The sequence below is a fragment of the Taurulus bubalis genome (genome assembly GCF_910589615.1).
Source record: "Taurulus bubalis genome assembly, chromosome: 3".
NCBI lineage: Eukaryota > Metazoa > Chordata > Actinopteri > Perciformes > Cottidae > Taurulus > Taurulus bubalis.
The window spans coordinates 29462119-29481416 of record NC_136591.1 but is presented as its reverse complement, the minus strand read 5'-3'; the positions used below and the strand labels follow the sequence as shown (position 1 = coordinate 29481416).

Genomic DNA, 19298 nt, shown 5'->3' with positions numbered 1-19298 from the left:
CTAATCACTTTGAAAAACATTTTGATTTCCATTCTTTTCTGTAAGATATACATTAACTTTTTAAGGGCAACTGTTGTGCAGCAGTTGGAGTATACAATATGAAAGAGTACAAATAAAATGCTAATATAAAATATCAATAAGGTACAAATCTAAAATATCTCCAACAATAACCAAATCAATTCCTACACTGAATTGTATTATTTGTAGTATGACGAAAGCTTTGAAAAAAGCATATGTTTATGTAGGGAAATAAATGTTATACACCATATTGAACAGTCGACTGATGAAGTCGAATATGAACAGAAAATGTTCTTTGTTTAGATTACATTTGTGTGCAACACTAATGTAAGATTGACGAAAATGACTCAACTCATGGCCAAAATGGTTGGCAAAATTGTATAGATGATTAGGATTTCTAGTTTAAGAACGAAAACTTGCAAATGCACTGGTCCTTTAGGGGCAAACGCAAGCAAAGTCTTAAACTTTCACAAATAATTTGAAAGCTGAATTTAGGCCAATAAATTTGACATGGCATATCAAAAATTCCTAGAGGTCCTCATCTTTACTGCAGCAGGCGTGTCTTGACTGGTTGCATCATGAAAGCACACACTTTATTATTCAAGGGAATAACTTGAATAAGTCAGTTTACATAAATCTCACATAAAAACCTAAAACATTTTTTATTTTTGTATATCTGAGTCGAAAACGGGACAAAATGTTCCTATTTGCCCCATATTCTGTCTTAGAGGCATACAAGGAAAAATAATATATGCAAGCAAAGTTTATTGTTGCAATGTTTGACCTCCCAAAAGTTCAGGAATAACCCAGCTATCATTTCTTGTTTCTTTTTTCTTCTTGAGAATGCTTGTTTGTGGTTTGGCCAATAGAGGGCTCACTACTGCTGAGGGTCAGGATTCATCCTGATATAGTCTATAAAACAATACTGACTGTCAGAGAGAAACCTTTACTGCTGCCAAGAACCACCATCTGTTTTCATGTTATCCACTGTAATGTTTACACTTTCCATTTCAGTCCAATGTCGATACTGTGTGCTATGATAAGCAAAGAGTTGATAAGCAAAGAGTCTATTTCACATATTTAAAAAAAACACAAGTCCTTAGTCTCAAAATAATTTAAAGTCTGTAAACAGGTTTCAATCTCAAATAGATATACCATTAAGAATTCTGGAAGCATGAAACACATGTTGCTCTGTCACTACTGGATATAGGTTAATCAGTGTTTATGTGATTAAACAGAAGAATTATCAATTTATGAATGACACAAATAAATGACTCAATCACTTACATTGAACAAAAATATCACTACAAGAAAAAACATAAACCAATCATACTTTAAATCTTTAAACAGTGACTTGAAAGAGACATCAGGCTCAATTTCACTGTGAATTATGCTTACAATTATGTACTAATCATTTATCATAATGAATACCAACATTTCCACAGCCCTATTGTATTACATACATTATGTTTTTCTGTGTGTGTGTGTAAATATAAAAATATCAAGCATCAGCCTATATCTGAAATATTGCTGCAATATGAACCCTTTTTAAATGTATTTCTTACAGTATTAAAGCCTTCATTTTGAAAGGGGATATACTTGTTATTATAATAATTGGCCCATACACAGAGGCTCATGCATCTAATGATATGCGGTGGGCGGGCCCTCTCCGCAGCACCGCCTCTGTGTGTGTTGTGATTTAGTTGAACTGGGATGAGTGTGTTATTTACATCGTGGTGTCGGTCTGGCAGCTCACACGTGCCGCTGCCTTTCGTCTTTGTCTTGCTTCACAGCTTCTGTGGGCACCGCCGACCAGGAGAGGATCTGCCTGCAGCCTTTTCCATTTCCTAACATTGCATCCCTCGCAGCATTCTTCGCGAGAGGAGTCTCAGCCTATTCTGCACGTCTTCGGAGGCACAATGACCGGATACCCAGCGACGTCTGCCCACCTGCAGGATGCTGGGATGATGCATGTTTTGAGCGGTTCTACTTGGGTTCCGGCCGGACGAGTTTCTTATGGATGATGCACAGAGGGGGTTCTCGGTGTATTTATGTTTCACCCTGATTTGGAAACCCTCCATTCCACCAGGAGATCCATGACCCGGTTTGTATTGCACCGTTGCCATCATGTCCCCAGCATCGGTTGCAACGGCCAGTGAAAGCAGCACCACCACCGTGCCCGAAGAGGAGCAGGACAGTCCCCGGGAGGAGGTGAGGACTCATTGTTTGCAATGTGAAGGCCAGTTTTAAATCCAAATGCATGGGGGGAAAGAAACACAGTGGAATCCTAATTATCTAACTACAATCATCAGTTTTTGGAGATCAGGGTCTAAATGGTGCACAGAAGACTTGGAGATTAGTTTTATTGCAGTTGTAGAAATGGCCTAATATGCAGTAGATTAATAGATGAACCTGTGCGTCCAAGCGCGCACCCGAGAGTGTGAACGTGTTGGTCTCCCCCTCAGACATGTTTCCAAAATGGGGTTTGGGGACCCCTTGTGCGATGTGAAAAGCATCCAAATGGGGCTTCACATAACTGGAACTGTCTAATGTCACTGTTACAACAATGAGAGAATATAAGAATAGACTTTTTCTTTGAATGTTTTGACAGTTATTTTTCCATAAGAACATTCTTAACAGGAACACAATCTATGTGTGTTTGTCACTTTAAAGACAAAGAAGTCTTGCTCCAGATAGTGAGTTTAACTCTCTGTGAGGACTGAAGTGAAATATCTTAGGATATTCTGTAGCTGTCAACATCAGATTGTATTAACTCCATTACAACAGAGGTACACACGTTCAAATGTTTCCTGCATGGGGAAATATACATCAAATCTATTACCTGAGTAAAAACAGTGATGTTTCCTCTACTTTACTGTGACTGTGTAGACTTCCACTTCAAATACACATGTTGGATAAGTTACATATCCATTACACAAGAGGGTTTTTATATAACCCCGCTGGTCTTATTATGTCAAGAGAAAGTGTCCATGAGTGAGAGAGGCACTTAGTTAAAGGCGCAACAGTGGTCTCATGAATTGTGAAGCTTCTCCAGTCTTAAAGGTTCTGACTGATTCATTTGTTTTCTAAAATATTGATTACATTTCATAACAGACTGTTTTATGGATTTGAGCCTTCCTGTTGAAGTATCAATTATCATCCGTTCTCAGGCTCTTTTTTTTATAATATATTTAATATTAAAGCATCTATAAAATGTAAAATGTATTAGACAAAGATAATCTAAAAGTGTACGGACATTACTGTAAACCACAAAGGTAATAGGATATAGACAGGCAGGGTGTCTAAAATCCTAAAAATAATTGAGCTTTTTTTTTTCTTCTATTCTCTTTACATTTAGTTTTACATTTTGTAGTGTGGGTTCAAATTGTGTGCATTCTTGTGTAAAGGAAATGTGCAATACATACAACACATATACAAGCGTAATTGCCAGAGACTCCTGCCAACTGAACCTTGGAGGTTTTTTGCCCGACTTGGGTCAAATACAAGTGTTTAATTCAAGCAGGACACTTTGAATTAACAATGTAAGAAAAGTGATTTTAGAAGCTTAATTTCCAGCGCAACTTCAACGAGGCCACAGGGATGTCTCTGTCTAATGTGTCAACACTACTGTGTTAATGTAATGAGTCACTTCCTTCCTTTTCGGCCATCCATAGGCCTAATGAACTGCTATAATCTCAAGCAGGAAGTTTTTAATTGAAATGCAATTTTAAAGTTAGAATCAGTCCAGTCAGCATCTAACTCACTGTTCTTGAAGCCTCTACTCATTTCTGGTATAATACTTTATGTTCAGGGTGAAACTAGTGTGTCATTGATCTGTGTGAGCTACACCTTCATTAACATACCTGCAAATTTATGACTGCTGTTTTAAGATTATAATGCCGCTTATTTCATTTAATGGCACAGCTTTAATCAAATACTGCCACATACAGGTAAAAATTCAAAATGTTTCCTTCTACACAACTATTCATTATTCCTGGTGCTTAGACAGAGGCTGTGAAGTGTAACATGAGCCACAAAGTATGTCATGTTGTATTGATTATAGTTGTTGAGCGTGTACCGAATGCTCGTGAGTAAATTCTGCTTCTGCAGTAGGTTCATCTCAATGGGGAATATCAATGTTAATCCCTTCCACCCTGTTGGGTGGAGTCTTGGGTTGGCTAGGGCCTTGGGGACCACGTTGCCAAGGTGGGGGAGATAATTATGTCGGAAAAACATCTATTATTTATGCTTGTCTGTAGTTCGAAGAGCCCAGAGCTGACATATTGAATTCAATACATCAATGCAGTGATGCTGGTTGTTGTGGTCACACGTATGTAGAGGCTGACCTATGTAAGAGATTGAGAAGATAACCGTATTTTTTTCAGCTGAATCAGTGTATATGATAAACTAGGCTCTGCCGAAGTATAATGTCTGTAATGCACATTCTTTGAATGCATTTTGTTATAATTCATCCTTCCTGTGGCTTTTGAATCTCTGCCAGGTTTGTGTGGGCAGGGTTCCCAAAAGGCGTGACTAGCTCTTAATGCAGGCACTGGTGCTTACTGTGCCCCGCAGTGATAAAGGGTCGCACCAGCTTTATGCTGCCAGAGTCAAACGGCTGCTTTTTTCTGGCTGGCTTGACATTAAACGTGGTATCTACCTCTCCGAATATTTCTGCTCTTTTACTTCTTTTCTATTCTCAAATATAATTAATATAAACACACACACTATGGTCACGTGCACACCCACCTACCAGTCAAACAGAAGCTCAACGTGCTACTGACGTCAACGAACATTCTTAATATACTTTTGCATTAATCAGACAATTTTTCTTGCATTTGATTAAAAGAGCGGGCGACTCTTTTGATAATAACAAGCGAAGACCAAGGCATAAGCAATCGGCTCGCGGCTCATGCATAAACTATGCCAAAGCACTTACAACGCAGAATATTTCCTTAAATATTTCATATGTACGAGCCACTACTTTTGAACTTTTTCTAACTTTATACCATACAGATATTTAGGTCACACTCAATTTTATATAGAAGTGTGTAATTACAGGTACAATACAAGCCTCTATGTTCCGAGTTGCTTTAAGTGTTTTGAACTTATATTCTGAGAAATTGTTGTGGTAATACACACAGACGTGTCATTGACTTCTCGGAAAGGAATATAAACTGAATCGACTGACAGTATTGTTCCATTGACGTATCGCTGTCTTCTCATCTTCTTTGTAGCAGCGGCCCCAGAAGCAGTCCTTGACTAAATCCTTGTGTCAGGAAACTCATTGGAAATGCCTGCTGCTGTCCCTGCTGATGTATGGCTGCGTCGGGGTGATGGCCTGGTGCCAGGTGACCAAGGTCACGCGCCTCTCCTTCGACAGCGCTTACAAGGGCAAGTCCATGATGTACCACGACAGTCCCTGCTCCAACGGCTATATCTACATCCCTCTGGCCTTCCTGGTCATGCTCTACGTGGTCAACCTGGTGGAGTGTTGGCACTGCTACACCAGGAATGAGCTACAGTACAAGGTGGATGTTGAGAGTGTGGCGGAGCGCATCCAGCGAATGCAGCAGGCGACGCCCTGCATCTGGTGGAAGGCCATCAGCTACCATTATATCAGGAGGACGCGGCAGGTGACACGCTACCGTAATGGAGACGCCTACACCACCACGCAGGTCTACCATGAGCGAGTCAACACCCATGTGGCTGAGGCAGAGTTTGACTACGGGAACTGTGGGGTTAAGGACATCGCAAAGCACCTGTTGGGTCTGGACGACTTCCCCATTACCAGGCTGAGGTTCACCAAGTGCTTTAGTTTTGCCAATGTGGAGTCAGAAAACTCTTACCTAACCCAGCGGGCCAGGTTCTTTACAGAGAATGAGGGTCTGGATGACTACATGGAGGCCCGTGAGGGGATGCACCTGAAGAATGTAGACTTTAAGGAGTATATGATTGCCTTTTCTGATCCTAATCACCTTCCCTGGTACGCAGCCAACTCCTCTTTCTGGGTGGCAGCTGCTTTCACCCTCTCCTGGCCTCTGCGGGTGCTGACAGAGTACCACACTGCCTGTGTACACTACCATGTAGAGAAGCTGTTTGGCTTTGACTATGTGCCAGTAAGCCCGTCTGAAGAGCGGCCACATTGCAGACACGTCCCACGAGTCAACACAATCGACAGCACGGAGTTGGAGTGGCACATCCGCTCCAACCAGCAGCTGGTACCAAGCTACTCTGAGGCCGTTCTCATGGATCTGACTCAGCTCTCAGGAAGCTCTAACAACTACTCCGTATGCGGAGGCTACGGTAGCTACAGGCAGAACTGTGAACGCTGCCACCGCGCCATCAGCAGCTCCTCCATCTTCTCTCGCAGTGCCCTCAGCATCTGCAACACGGGGAGCCCGCGCATCCCCTTCAGCGCCAGCCGCTTCTCGCTGGGCCGGTTGTACGGATCCAGGCGGAGCTGCCTGTGGAGGAGCAGCGGGAGCCTGAACGAGCGGTCCCGCCCCACCGAGAGCACGCACTGTCTGTCAGGTCAGCAGACAAGTGAGGAGAACCCTCCAGCCTACCAGGACGCTCTGCACTTCCCAGTGCTCATTGTGCATCGCAACGAAGGCTGCCTCAACCACGACCACCGCTCCCTGCACAGAAATGGCTCCTGTGTGGAGACTTCTCTATGACCCGCGGCCGTCCAGACTTATCTGAGCATGGGATGTAATGATACAGGGACAGAGTGAGGAAGCTCTGGGATAACATTTACTTCTGCTTCTCCCTTTTACAATATAGGTAACTTAGTCATCTCCAAGTTACCACAAACAAGGATTTGGTCAAGTTTCTGAAGATACTGGGAAAGTCCTTACAGTGCAGTCAATAAGTCAGGGGAAAAGTTGATGCTATCGATGAGAGACTGTTGTTTAAATATAATGCGGCTTCAATGGCCAAATTGCCAAAAAGCCACATACTGTCCAGCGTCCATAAGGACAAGAGTCAAATAACCAAGGAATACCGAGGGGAGTCACATCCTACTGTAAATGCCATATTTGTAGATATTAGTCAAAGACAAGGACATGAGTAACACGTATTAGTGTTTGGAGCCTAACATGGGGTTTGACTCAGCGGAGACCTTAGAAAATGCCCAGAAATGTAAGAAATGCAACAATTAATGGTTGTCTAAATGAGAGATGAAGAAATATTAAGAAAATCATTGACTCTCTCATCATGTGAGTCATGGTAACTGGGTGAATTATGAAAGGAAATGCAGAGATATATAGACAAAATACATGTCTTATGGCTCTTATAAAGTTAATTTCGGCCCAAATCTAAAATGTAAACGTCTGCATGTGCAACTTTTTGATACATGGCTGATTTAAATCTGTTCATTCAAAGTCAATGCTCTTGGAAATCTATTTAGAAAGGAACACATTTCCATAATATATAAATAAAATTGTCTGATGTAGATGCTGAAATATCAAGTTAGCAGAAATCTGCTTGGCTGCGATGACATTATACTTCCTGGCTTTCTAAATATAGCGACACAGTGGATGAATAATTTAGCACAGGAGAGCTAAAGGACACAAGAACTTAAAAACTGCACATTTTCTATAAGGGCCAACTTCATACTAATAATTCTCACCATGATATTAATAGATCAGTGTCAACTAAAATAGATTAAAATCTGAAAGATGCATTTTGTTTAATATTCGGCAATATTTCTATTCAGCCTACCTCCTTATTTAAGTGCCTAGCAATCAACTGTTACTGACAAGCATGAGCTATCATAATTAAAGTAATCTCATCTCAACATCCTCCCACCAAAACAAGTTGAAGTTACACTCATAATAACACATGGTATACGAGGCATGGGAGAAACCTTTTATAATTATTGTTTAAAATACATGGATTTTAAGAATCAGTCCCTAAATGTTTTCAGATGATTCTCCTCATGATATAACACAGCTCTCGTTACCGCTGCTGCTGCTGCTGATGCATATCAGAGAGACAGCCAGAGAGCTGGCCATCAAAGACGCTAGAAATAGGAAGAGGCCTGGATTCACTACTGATAGTGTCAGATTTAATAATATGACAGGATTACTTTAAAGAACAAAAAAGAAAAAAGACTTCCTCTCAAATGAGCACGTGCAGTATCTTAGTCAGGATTAATCTGATTTTACTTCCAGGCCATGCACAACAATACATGTTAAATGGAAACAGAGATACAACTTTTCAAAGAAATATTATAGAAATAGTAACAATTTAGCTCATTTTAACCGTGAAAATAGTCGTATATGATATGAACAAACGAGCCCTCATCTCATGGCACCTGCACTGAAAGATAAACTGGCATGCGCAGATTATTCTGCACCATTAAGATCATTAAAACCATTACAACTTCCAAGAATATTAATTATCAGAATCTTGTCCGAGGGCGGACACTCTGTGTTACTTCCTGTTCCAACTCTTCTCTTCACAATAATGATCCTGGACTGTACAATTGTGACCAATTAGCCATACTCATTACATTCCATGTTACGTTTGGAGTTGCACACTATCTTTGTAGCAATACTAGGGAATACAGCGAAAATAGTCAAAGGGAGTGCATAATGAAAACACAGACTAAACAATTTAGCATTAAAACACTCTGTAAACTGTTTTTACAACTCACGGGTCATCTATGCAAGCCCTTAGGACTCAGGATACTATTCAGGACAAATATGCTGCTTTGCAACACCATCCCAAAACCTGGTCATCACTCCTTTCTCTAAACTTCATGTTTATTTTGCTTTTCAGAAGGCTTCAGCGAGGATCATACTGACATTGCATTGCTCATGTTCCCATTCCAGATAACAAAGATCAAAAAGCAGGTGAGATACAACAGAGTAACGTGTTTGACATCTGCACCTCTCCAGGATTTTGGTCGCACCAGCTATTCATAAATCCATCTTTCAGTCCTCCTTAAGTTCTTAGTAACTACCAGGTAGTATGGGGTTGCACCATTAGGACTTCAGAAACGTCTTAGCAAGTAAAGATCTGTGTCATGTGTAAATTGGTTAACGTTAGTACCATTACTCCCCAATGTTACACAGCCTATGTGTTATTTTGTCATTTAGTAATGTAGTTATTGGCATAAAGTTGTATAACTTGAAGTATATTGAAAGTTATTGTTATTATTGTAAAATATAATAACACATTATTCATTATTATAATAGCAAAACTTCGATCAAGTGTCAGCTCTTCAATATAAATAGATCATGTCCAGCGTTAGTTTAAAAACAACTTATTTCTACATAAGAAGTAGTGTGTGTGGTGCAACCCATCATATTTAGTGATGTGTGAATCTCCACTCAGTAAATATTTAAGACATGGAGATGTTTGAAGTTACGATCAGCTGGGGAAACCGACTCCAGCTCCTGGTATTGAGACACTTATGTATTCATAGCTTTCTTAGATTGTTAAAAAAAATTGTTTATATATAAATACATACATTTTGGGAAATACACTTATTTGCCTTCTTGAAGAGAGTTTTATGAGGAGATCAATATCACGGGTATAAACTGGAAAAATAAGTTTGATCTAGTTTGTTTTATCTAAACAGAAACGCAGGTTGTATTACAATACAGGGGTATTGAGTTTTTCATCTAACTCATCATTTCTTTTTTTTTTTAATAAGCGTATTTCCCCAAAATGTCAAACTCTCCTTTTAATGGCTAATGGATGGTGTACTGCGCAACCTTTTTGAGCAACATGAATAGCGTTTAAGCAGGAAACCAAATTACACACAGGAATTTAAATGAACCAATTAATTAATTTAGTTTCTCATAAAGGGCTGGATCACATCCCAGAATGCATTGAGAAGGCCGAGAAAGTGTAAGCATAAGGAAACCACAGGGAAGAGCATGCAAACTCCATGAGGGATGTAAACTCTATTTAGAGTATGATTTGGGATTCAAGTCACTGTTTTATACTGAAGTCATCATCACATTCTCTCATTCATGATCAGCCACCAGGCTCCTCTGATAGCGTCACTGTGATCCATACATCATGTATAAGAATAGAAAATGTGTTTACCGGTGCAATGTTTACACTACAACAGCGACATTCAAAACAGTTACAAATCTGTCTGGAAGGTTCATAACTCAACATTTTTCCTCAATAGACGAGCATGAAAGCTTTAGTCATGCAAAGCACTGAACTCTTTATCATGTGTATGAAGCAGATTAGGTAGTTTTGATATGTACTCTTTCACTCGAGAATGCTCTGGTGTTTGTCTTTTTATATTGAACTGATTTTGTGGATTTTCCAGACTGTAGGGCAGAAAATATTTGTACTGTAAATAAAACACAGACGAGAGGTTAGAATGACTGTTAGTGCGGATTAACTGCTGATCTGAATGTGTCGCGCACACGTAGGTAACTATAGGATATTTATGATGTTCAGATGTTAAATGGTGGGTTTGTTAAGTCACAAACGGCAATGCAATCCTCTTCAAAAGGTTTCATGCAAAACAGCCAACAGAATCTTTTTGCTGCTTCTTATTTATTATGAATTATTATTTTGAATGATGTTTGTTTCCCTTAAACCCTTTCTTAAATTACATTTGGTATACCTTTATTCAACTGAAAATGTCAGAAGGGTTTGACTGATTTTACGATCGGGTGCACACGCAGAATGGTCGGGTGAGTAGTGATAATGATTACTGATCTAAAGAATATCAATATTCTATCACGTGTAGATTGATCTGTGTGCTATAGTCCACCATCAATTTACAGAATAGCTTTGCCTCTCTTATAGAAAACAACTTGTGATTTCGCAAGTAAAGATGTGTTTTTGCTACTTGGCAAAGGTGTTACAAATATATTATTAGTCCGTATAAAAACAACAACACAAATCTGTATGTATTCCAAGTCCACCACAACGTTGCATTGATGTTACATAAGGACTTAAAACGAAATCTGTGTGGAAAAAATGGAAAAAAGGCTCCTCAATAAACTGAAATGCTCACTGAAATATGTGTCAAATATGTATTTGTCTTGTTTATTATGTGATTATTCACGTATTGTAAACTGAGGAGGTCTACGTTTTTGTGCTTGTACTTTTTACACATGTTGTTTAATTACAGTTATAGCTTTATGGGCTGCAATGTGGGACAAGATGACAGAGACATCTCTGTGTGAAATCATATAATTTTCATTGTTCCAATTATCTGTGGGCATCAGAAATATACACCATAACATGTTAAAATGAGAATAGCTATTAAAAGCTGACACTTTATTTTAAAAAGATAAATCTTTCCTCTTACAGCAACACTTATACATGCTGTATTCTTTTTACAAATCAGTAGTGGTCATGCTTTGAGGCTAAATGAATAAGGGAAAGCAGGAATCCGTGACTTATAAAGATGTGTTTGTATTTCAAGAAGATGTGAACTTGGTGTCGCTCTTTCCAGCTTGTCTCTTCTGTTCTAAACTGTGGTTGTTCCAAACCACCTGGTTGATGAAGGAAACGCTTTGCTCGTCAACCTCCGTCAGACGAATATCACATTCTGTCACGCTGGTGTTGACCGACATCGCCTCCCCCAGAGCTTTACCTCCATCCTACACACACACACACACACACACACACACACACACACACACACACACACACACACACACACACACACACACACACACACACACACTGCTGTTCTGAAAAGGTCTGAAGACCGCCTCGATAACCTTGAAAAATCCCCCCCGGGCAACTCTAGCTGTCAGAAAAAGCCCACACTTTCTAAACTGATTATTGTGCGTGTTATCTCTGGTTTATTGTTATGTCTGAAAAAGGCATTTCTATTTTTGTGAACAGTAGACTAAGGTCACAGATATTGATGATATTGCACAACGCATTTCTGCTATGTGGGTGATTTTTGATCCTCCGCAGTGTATTTCAGTCAGACACAGACTGTACGGTGAAATCCGGAATTGGAGGAAACATGAGGTGGGGATAATCTGATCTGCCTCTCACGGGGAAACAACACTTACTTAGCTTTCCATTATTGCATGTTTTCCACACATGTCTATGAATAATTGAAAAGCCTTTCAAGCTATTCTGTCTGTTACTTTACGGTACTATACAGGCACTAGCATGCTTTAGGAAGGAAATCCAGTGTTTCAAAATAACCCAGTGTTTCAAAGTGCCCCCACTGATTCTGTAAACACATTTTATTAACCCTTTAAGCCCACACCTTAACCCTAACCCTAATAACCCTATTTATTGTTTGAGTTTTGTTTAGAGGTTGTACATATTATTGTAGCCCTGATTGTTATGTTTAATTTGATACCTATCATGTTTTTCTTTTTTTTTTGGGGGGGGGGGGGATTTATACCATGATTTTTTTTCTTGATTATCCTGATATAAAAGGGTCCCCTGAACAGGTTTTAAAGGATAACTTGCAATATTTTTGTTCATATTTTTAATTTGCCTCCGCCAAACATTTTCAAACCATGTTTTAGAAGATAGAATCAGTTAGGATGTTATTTCTACTTTAAAATGATTTAAATGATCAATTTTTAAATGAACAAATAATCCTTTCATCTAATGACTTTGATGAATTGCAGCTAAAGTAAAACAAAACACATGCTTATGCAACATTAATGCAAAATTAAGCTTGATAAACTGAGTCACCAATGTCCGAGAATTGCCACCTGACAGTTGGAGCCCTTCTGATATCAGTGAAAATGTGGCCTTTTCTCTCGCACCACCCTAAGATAAAACATTATATTTAGTGCCCCGATGTTAGTAAGGATCTAGAAATAGCAAATTTACTTACCACGCCCAGGTTGTTGCAGGAGAGATTGATGCTCTTCAGGGTGTTATTCTGAATGAGAACTTTAGACAGTGCGATGGCGGTAGGCTCTGTTACCCGATTGGCTCCCAGGTGCAGGTGAAGCAGGGTGTTGTTGTTGAGCAATGCCTTACCAATAGCCTGCCCGCCCTCATCTCCCAAACAGTTAAGACGCAGGTTGAGTGACAAAAGGGTGGAGTTCACGGACAAGGCATGAGCTATAGCTTTAGCTCCCGGGCCTCTAATATCGTTGTCACACATGTTCAGGGTCTCTAGTTTACTCCTGGTGAGCAGCTTGCCGATGGCTCTGGCTCCTCTGTCTCCGATCAGGTTGTGAGAGAAGTCAAGCTCCCTCAGGGACGGGTGGTCCAAAAGGTGTTTCACCAGCAGCCGGCACTTTTTATCCTCAATGTGGCTTTGATGAAGCTTCAGGAGCTGAAGAAACAAAATATTATGCAGAGGAGCAGGTTTATGTCGTGAGTAGCACAAAAAGCTGAATCACTAAGAGCACACATAAGATGTCATGAGGCACAGGACTTGGAAATAACTGGCCTTTTCTTTGACAGTATGAACTTGCCACATGATGCCACTTACAGGCCAGCATGCCAGATCATTGACGCACTAGGCTTTATATAATGTTAAAATTAAGTATTTCAAAGGAATATCCATACAATTTGTTGATTGATCAATTAGTCATTTGTCATAGAATCCAAAGTCGGGAAAGTTATGTATCAAACAAAATGTGTGATATGATGTTCAAATGTGGGGATTTGCTGCTTTTCCATTTTATCATTGGAACCTAAATATCTTTGGGTTTTGGACTGTTGATGGGACATGCAAGCAGTCCGAATAGTCACCTGTGTAGTTATGGTGGACATTTTTCTTTTATTTATTTTATGAAATTAATGAAGTGGAAATAACAGATTAAACACTGAGTAGATGCAGCCCTAATAACAACTCCAATAATCTCTTGGACCGTTCCGATATCATGCACAGAAATCAGTAGCAGATACATTCCATGTTCTCGTGCAGGAGTAAACTAATGTGACACAACTTTTGTGTCAAAGAGTGACTTATTTAGGTTGCAGCCAGAGGCTGTGCTGTCTTTTCTTTGATGTAAATAGAGCTTGAATCGAATGCTTGGGTAGTGCCAACAACTATTGTAACGGACTGTAAAATGTCTGTCAATGATGCTCTGTAATTGGCAACGAAGTCAGAAGTGCTGGGTTACAACAAACAAACATAGTCCAGATACTCAGGCTCTTTACTTTGCAAGGAGCTACAAAAGGCATCAAGCCATAAACCAGTGAGGTGCGAGGAATATTCACCTTTAAAGTCTTACAGGACATAAGGGCCTTGGCGAGGGACTCACAATCTCTGTCAGTCATCTCAAACATCTTCCTTTCAAAGTTCATACCACATTGTTTGACCCTGTACACTAAATGTAACTCTTCCAGTTTTGTCAGCTTGTCGAGCAGGATGTTAAACTCAAAGTGGTCCATAGACAATCCGCTGTTCTCATCGTCACTTGCAAACTCTAAACTATATTCCTCCTCCTCCTCCTCCTCCTTCTGGGGGTCCTTGATAGGTGGCAAGAGTTGGGAGATGTTCAGCCTCTTCACATCGTTCCTACAAAGAGGAACCATCTCTAGAACTGTCTTCGTCTCTGTTACATGTGGGATAAAAAGCTCAATAATGTTCTCCATGTGCCTCTCGAGGAACATTCGTTTCCAGCTGTGGCCATAATGGTTGAGGTCACAAATGTCCCACCGCTGCTCGCAGCAGCGCTTCCAATAGACACCATCGCTGATCAAGTTGGCTGTCTTGTGCAGAGGCAGGGAAGTAGACAGTCTCTCCTGAACAAAGTCTTTGTGGATTGGCGAAAGTTCTTCAAATATGGGCTTTTCTGTAACAGGTAAGTTTGCATAAAGTTCCATTTATATTATTAAGTAAGTGTATACAAATATGTGAAATAATGGTACTAAAAACAAGAGCATACCTTCAAAGTTTCTCACAATGGTTTGCAGACAGAGGTTTGATAAACAAGGCACTAGAGTCAGGGACCAGTCTTGATCTTCAGCAATGATCCTCCTCAACCTCCTGAAGTCTTCAGCTGTGGAAGCTCCAGGATAAGGGGACCTGGCCATTGTTGCAGGGTGTTTGTACACTACCTCTGGTTAAAAAGAAGTAACATTAAAATACACTTTAAAAGTGGCACCTCCTAACAATTGTAGATAAGAGTCTTGCTTATTTTCTGGTGTTTTAATGTGATGATAAATTACATTCAACGCCTGAATGAATTGTAACTAGACTCTGGCTTACACATCCTGCTGCTAGCTAGCTAGCTCGAAGTTAAAACCAGTAAGATGTTAGTCCCTTTTAAACTAAAGTTAACGTTAGCTAAACTGCAACAGTTTTACTACAAGTCCTGTCGTAAATTATTGACAACCCTGTTTTATAACATTTAAGCTAGTTACATAAGCACAACTTAAGCCGTCTACCTGCAGCGCGCTGGTGTGGGCTTCAGTTGTCTCCTTGGTAACTATGTCTAGTTTTCGAACCTCGGAAATATGGAACACACAGCCTTGAAGTTATCTTACGGCGAAGGTGGTTCACCTCGCTAAACAAGCTGTAACGAGTGAAAGCTGTTGTTATTTGCGGTGCTTGCCGCTAGGTTTAGAGGGCATCAATGAACGGAACTTTTGATAACACAACGTTGGGAAATAGTGAGTTCCCTCTTCGAAATTGTGAGTCAACTTTGAGTTTCTGTATAGATCGTACCGTCTTGAACCGGAAGTTCCGACATTCATGGTCCAACTCGGGGCTTGACCCACAAACACAGCATACAATAGTGAATGTAATGTGCTAACTATGTGAAAGTAATAGTCATATAATGTAATCATGATGATACATTGTTGTAGAAAACGTATGTGAGGAACGTTGCCAATTGTCTGCAGAGGCACATACGTTGCATAACACAGGCACTAGAAATACAATGAGAAAAAAAAGTGTTTCCAGTATTTTCCAAATATGTGTTTCCAACATATATTATTAATCAGGAAACCCAAACTTAAAGGCATTGTTATCTATTAATTATTAAATGCAGGAATAAAACAGAGCTGATTGGGAAGACCACAAAATGATGATTAGACCGCCTAATAAGTATTCACGTACAGTAATGTTCTATGTGGCATCAGTGTTGCAGGAGGCTGGAGATACTGCAGTGTTTGGCCTTATCATGCTGTGAGGAATATTTGGATTCTACAAAGCTGGCAGATGGACCTCGGATATGGACCATCGGCCTTTTGGATAAGAGCATATTGGAGTGAATCCATCTTTCTTACCAACAACAACACAAAGCAGGTGCACAGCTACAATGTAGGAGAGTACAAATCAGTTTATAGCACCTTAAGAAAATCCTGGCTGTGATCAAATAACACAGAAATTAAGGAAAATGTACCATAAATATGTTTTTCCTATCCCCCCAAAAAATAGGTTGTTATTTTATGAATGCAAATATTGAGATAAATTCAAATTCAGTGCATCCCTTCAAGATGATGGACAAAATTAACACATATATCAAGACTGGTCAGTATGCATGTCTATTAAAATACATATGATCTATTTAGCTATGTAACATAGATTTGTAAGTGCTTTAATGGAAGATGCCCCAACAAAATGTTTCTAAAAGAACATAGTCTGTACTTTGTACTTTTTGGCAAATTATAATGTCATATTTTGTTCGGGCTGTAATTTGGTATCATCAATTAATCTTCAGATTCTGTTCTATTTGTAACTCCAAATATATTACATTTATTATAATATGGCAAAGAACAGCATCAATTCTGCACATTTAAGTTGCTGGAAGCTGTGACTTTTTTGCTTGAAAACATGACTGAAACAGTAACTGCTGATTTATTTTTCTGTCTATCAACCAATCTCTTCTAAATCAAACTACTTTCATCAATTGTGTAATCGTGTAACATCTTGACATGACCACACATGCGTGGAGGCACGTAGATGATGCAACAATAATGGGTTGAGAGAGAGAGAGAGAGAGAGAGAGAGAGAGAGAGAGAGAGAGAGAGAGAGAGAGAGAGAGAGAGATGGATGGTACTGACATCAAAAGGTTGCTCCAAGAGTCGGGTGGAGGGTTGGACAGAGAGACTCCAACTGTATCCCCGAGGCCGTCCATCACTGTCGTCCTCGTGTAGTACAGCTGACAGAAACACGCTTCCCTCGTACTCCAGCTTTAATGGACTGGCGTGACATTAGCCATCCCCAGCACAAGAGGCAAACTCCCTCTGTGAACTGCTGTTCCAGTGCAGCCTGCATGGGTAGAGTCAGTGTGAGGAAAAAAAAAGACAACAATAGTTATAACGTTAAAGTTTGTTACAGGGATTAGCTGCAGTTAATTCCTGTAGTAAAGTACACAATAGTCAGGTGAGGTTAAGCTCTTTCAAATTAACAAGCCTTTTTGACAGAACACATTTTGACTCGTCACGGCAGGAAAAACACAGGTTACTAAAAACATTATCAAAGACTTCGTTCTATTCCCAGTAAGCCATGCCAGTGTGACAGAGAGCCAGTTCACACTTTTCCTCCTGTGACATCTTGTAATATCACCTGATAGAAAGATAGAAACACACAAAATTCTTGCTTTGTCAGAACTTTGACTCAATAGGACCAAATTACATAATTATTCTATGCCATTATTAGGAAATGAAAAGACTTGGATGTTTACATGGTCACGCATGACAGTACTGAGTGCCATAAAATAGAGTCTACTACACATCTTAGAGAGTGCAGGACATTTCACATGGAGTATGTAATATATGTGATTATTTACAGCACACTCAAAGCTCGTAATCCTCTGACTGTTTTTTTACAGAAGCAAAAGCACAGCATTGACAGAGAAACGCAGCAACATGCATCCACAGAGGAAGGACTGAGTGCTTCACCTTGCCGCTCAGGCCGTTGCCGCCACACTTCCATTTGCTTTCTGAGCCCAAGGAGCTGTTGCATTAGTTGCTTGGCAACGCAGCATGTGTGTAGTTACCAAAAGACAGAAGGATTTCACAAAATGAAGTTTCTTTCCCGTATGTCAAATCTGTTTTTAAACGCAACACCCACTCCTGGAGTGATCGTTGACATGGAGATCTAAATGTGTAATGTTGATGAAAGTTATTGACGATCATCACTTATATTTTCTCCAAATGGCATTAACTTGTCAGGAGTTACATAAAGTATCACAGTAGTGGCACGAACGGCAACCTGCTTTGAAAGTGATACCCGTTGCTGTATTTGACATGAAACTTGAATGACTGAAGAAAATTGCCTTACAAGAGTACAACTCAGCTTTTGCTTCGTCAACATAAAGTGAATTTACGGAACATTTATCACATTATCTTACGAGGTGGAAGCATTCAGTTGCTTGTTTATGTGTGTCAGGAGGTAAACTCTGGAGTGTTGCCAAAGGGAGTGATTAATGTTCGGCCTGGGAACCTTCCAGCAAAGCACTACAGCTCTTGTGCCAGCGAGGCAACTCCCAGATGGGCATGTGGATGAACAGAAAGCATCGCTGAGTACCGCTGAATGAAACATTGAACAACAACAACGGACAATATGTGAACGTCTGTGGTGCTTCAGTGAGTTCGGCCGTGTTTATGGAAATACAGTATTGTCACATTATTAATAATATTTCCTACACAGTTGGTCTAATTTAAAAAGAAGACTTGGCAGGCTGTTCCTAAATTAAGAGACAAAGGAAAATCCACCTCTTGAACCACACAAATAATGGATTTAAGGACCACACCAATATTTTTGTTAATTTACTATGAATTAGATATTCCTGAAGTGGAGGTTTTCAGAGTATACTGTGACATTTTCACTTAAAAAAAAAAGCAAACGAAAAAAGCAAAGTTGACAATGTCCAACAAAGCTATTTGTAGTGTGCAGATACTTTGTCTGAATTAATCATGTATGCTTTACTGTTGTGTGCTAACAGAGTTGGAAGTTAAGTTATGTTTTCATGCTATTTTCAAGCTGAATTACTTATTTTCCAAGAAACCTACAAGCACATATCTGCTAAACACAGATTGAATGTGGTGCTTTTGTAGGATTCTTTGAGGATAAACTCAGTTTTACAGATCTGTTAAGATAGTCAGTCTGGACCAAAGTGGTGGACCGACCCACAGACCGGGATAGTCATCTATAAAGTGAGGCCGCTCACACGGCTTAAAACAAAAACACGGGTGTGATCCTTTTACTCCCAGCAAAGGTTTGTTGTCTAGCTGCCATTCTCCATCTCTGATAAAAAGGTCCAACTTTTAACAGCCACAACTTATGAAGTCAGGCTTCACCAAATATTTGTACTATTTGATTACATTAGGTTTACTAATTCCATAGAACCGTAAACACAATGAATCAATGCTTGGACAAAGTCAACATGAGACTGTGA

At 39.8% G+C, this 19298-nt stretch overlaps 2 protein-coding genes across 2 annotated transcripts; one reads left to right on the top strand and one right to left on the bottom strand.

Moving 5' to 3' along the window:
- Window positions 1-2145: 2145 nt before the first annotated feature.
- tmem151ba (transmembrane protein 151Ba) lies at window positions 2146-6698 on the top strand (the record flags this gene model as incomplete). Its single annotated transcript, XM_079214902.1, has 2 exons — window positions 2146-2229; window positions 5256-6698. The coding sequence occupies 2 exons, from the start codon at window positions 2146-2148 to the stop codon at window positions 6696-6698; spliced, it is 1527 nt and encodes a 508-aa protein (XP_079071028.1).
- A 4651-nt stretch (window positions 6699-11349) lies between these two features.
- Window positions 11350-14985, bottom strand: drc5 (dynein regulatory complex subunit 5; the record flags this gene model as incomplete). The annotated part of the gene is given in 5 exon segments (XM_079215767.1): window positions 11350-11484; window positions 11487-11609; window positions 12824-13273; window positions 14167-14744; window positions 14838-14985. Coding segments are annotated over 5 exon segments (1434 nt in total).
- Window positions 14986-19298: the final 4313 nt, after the last annotated feature.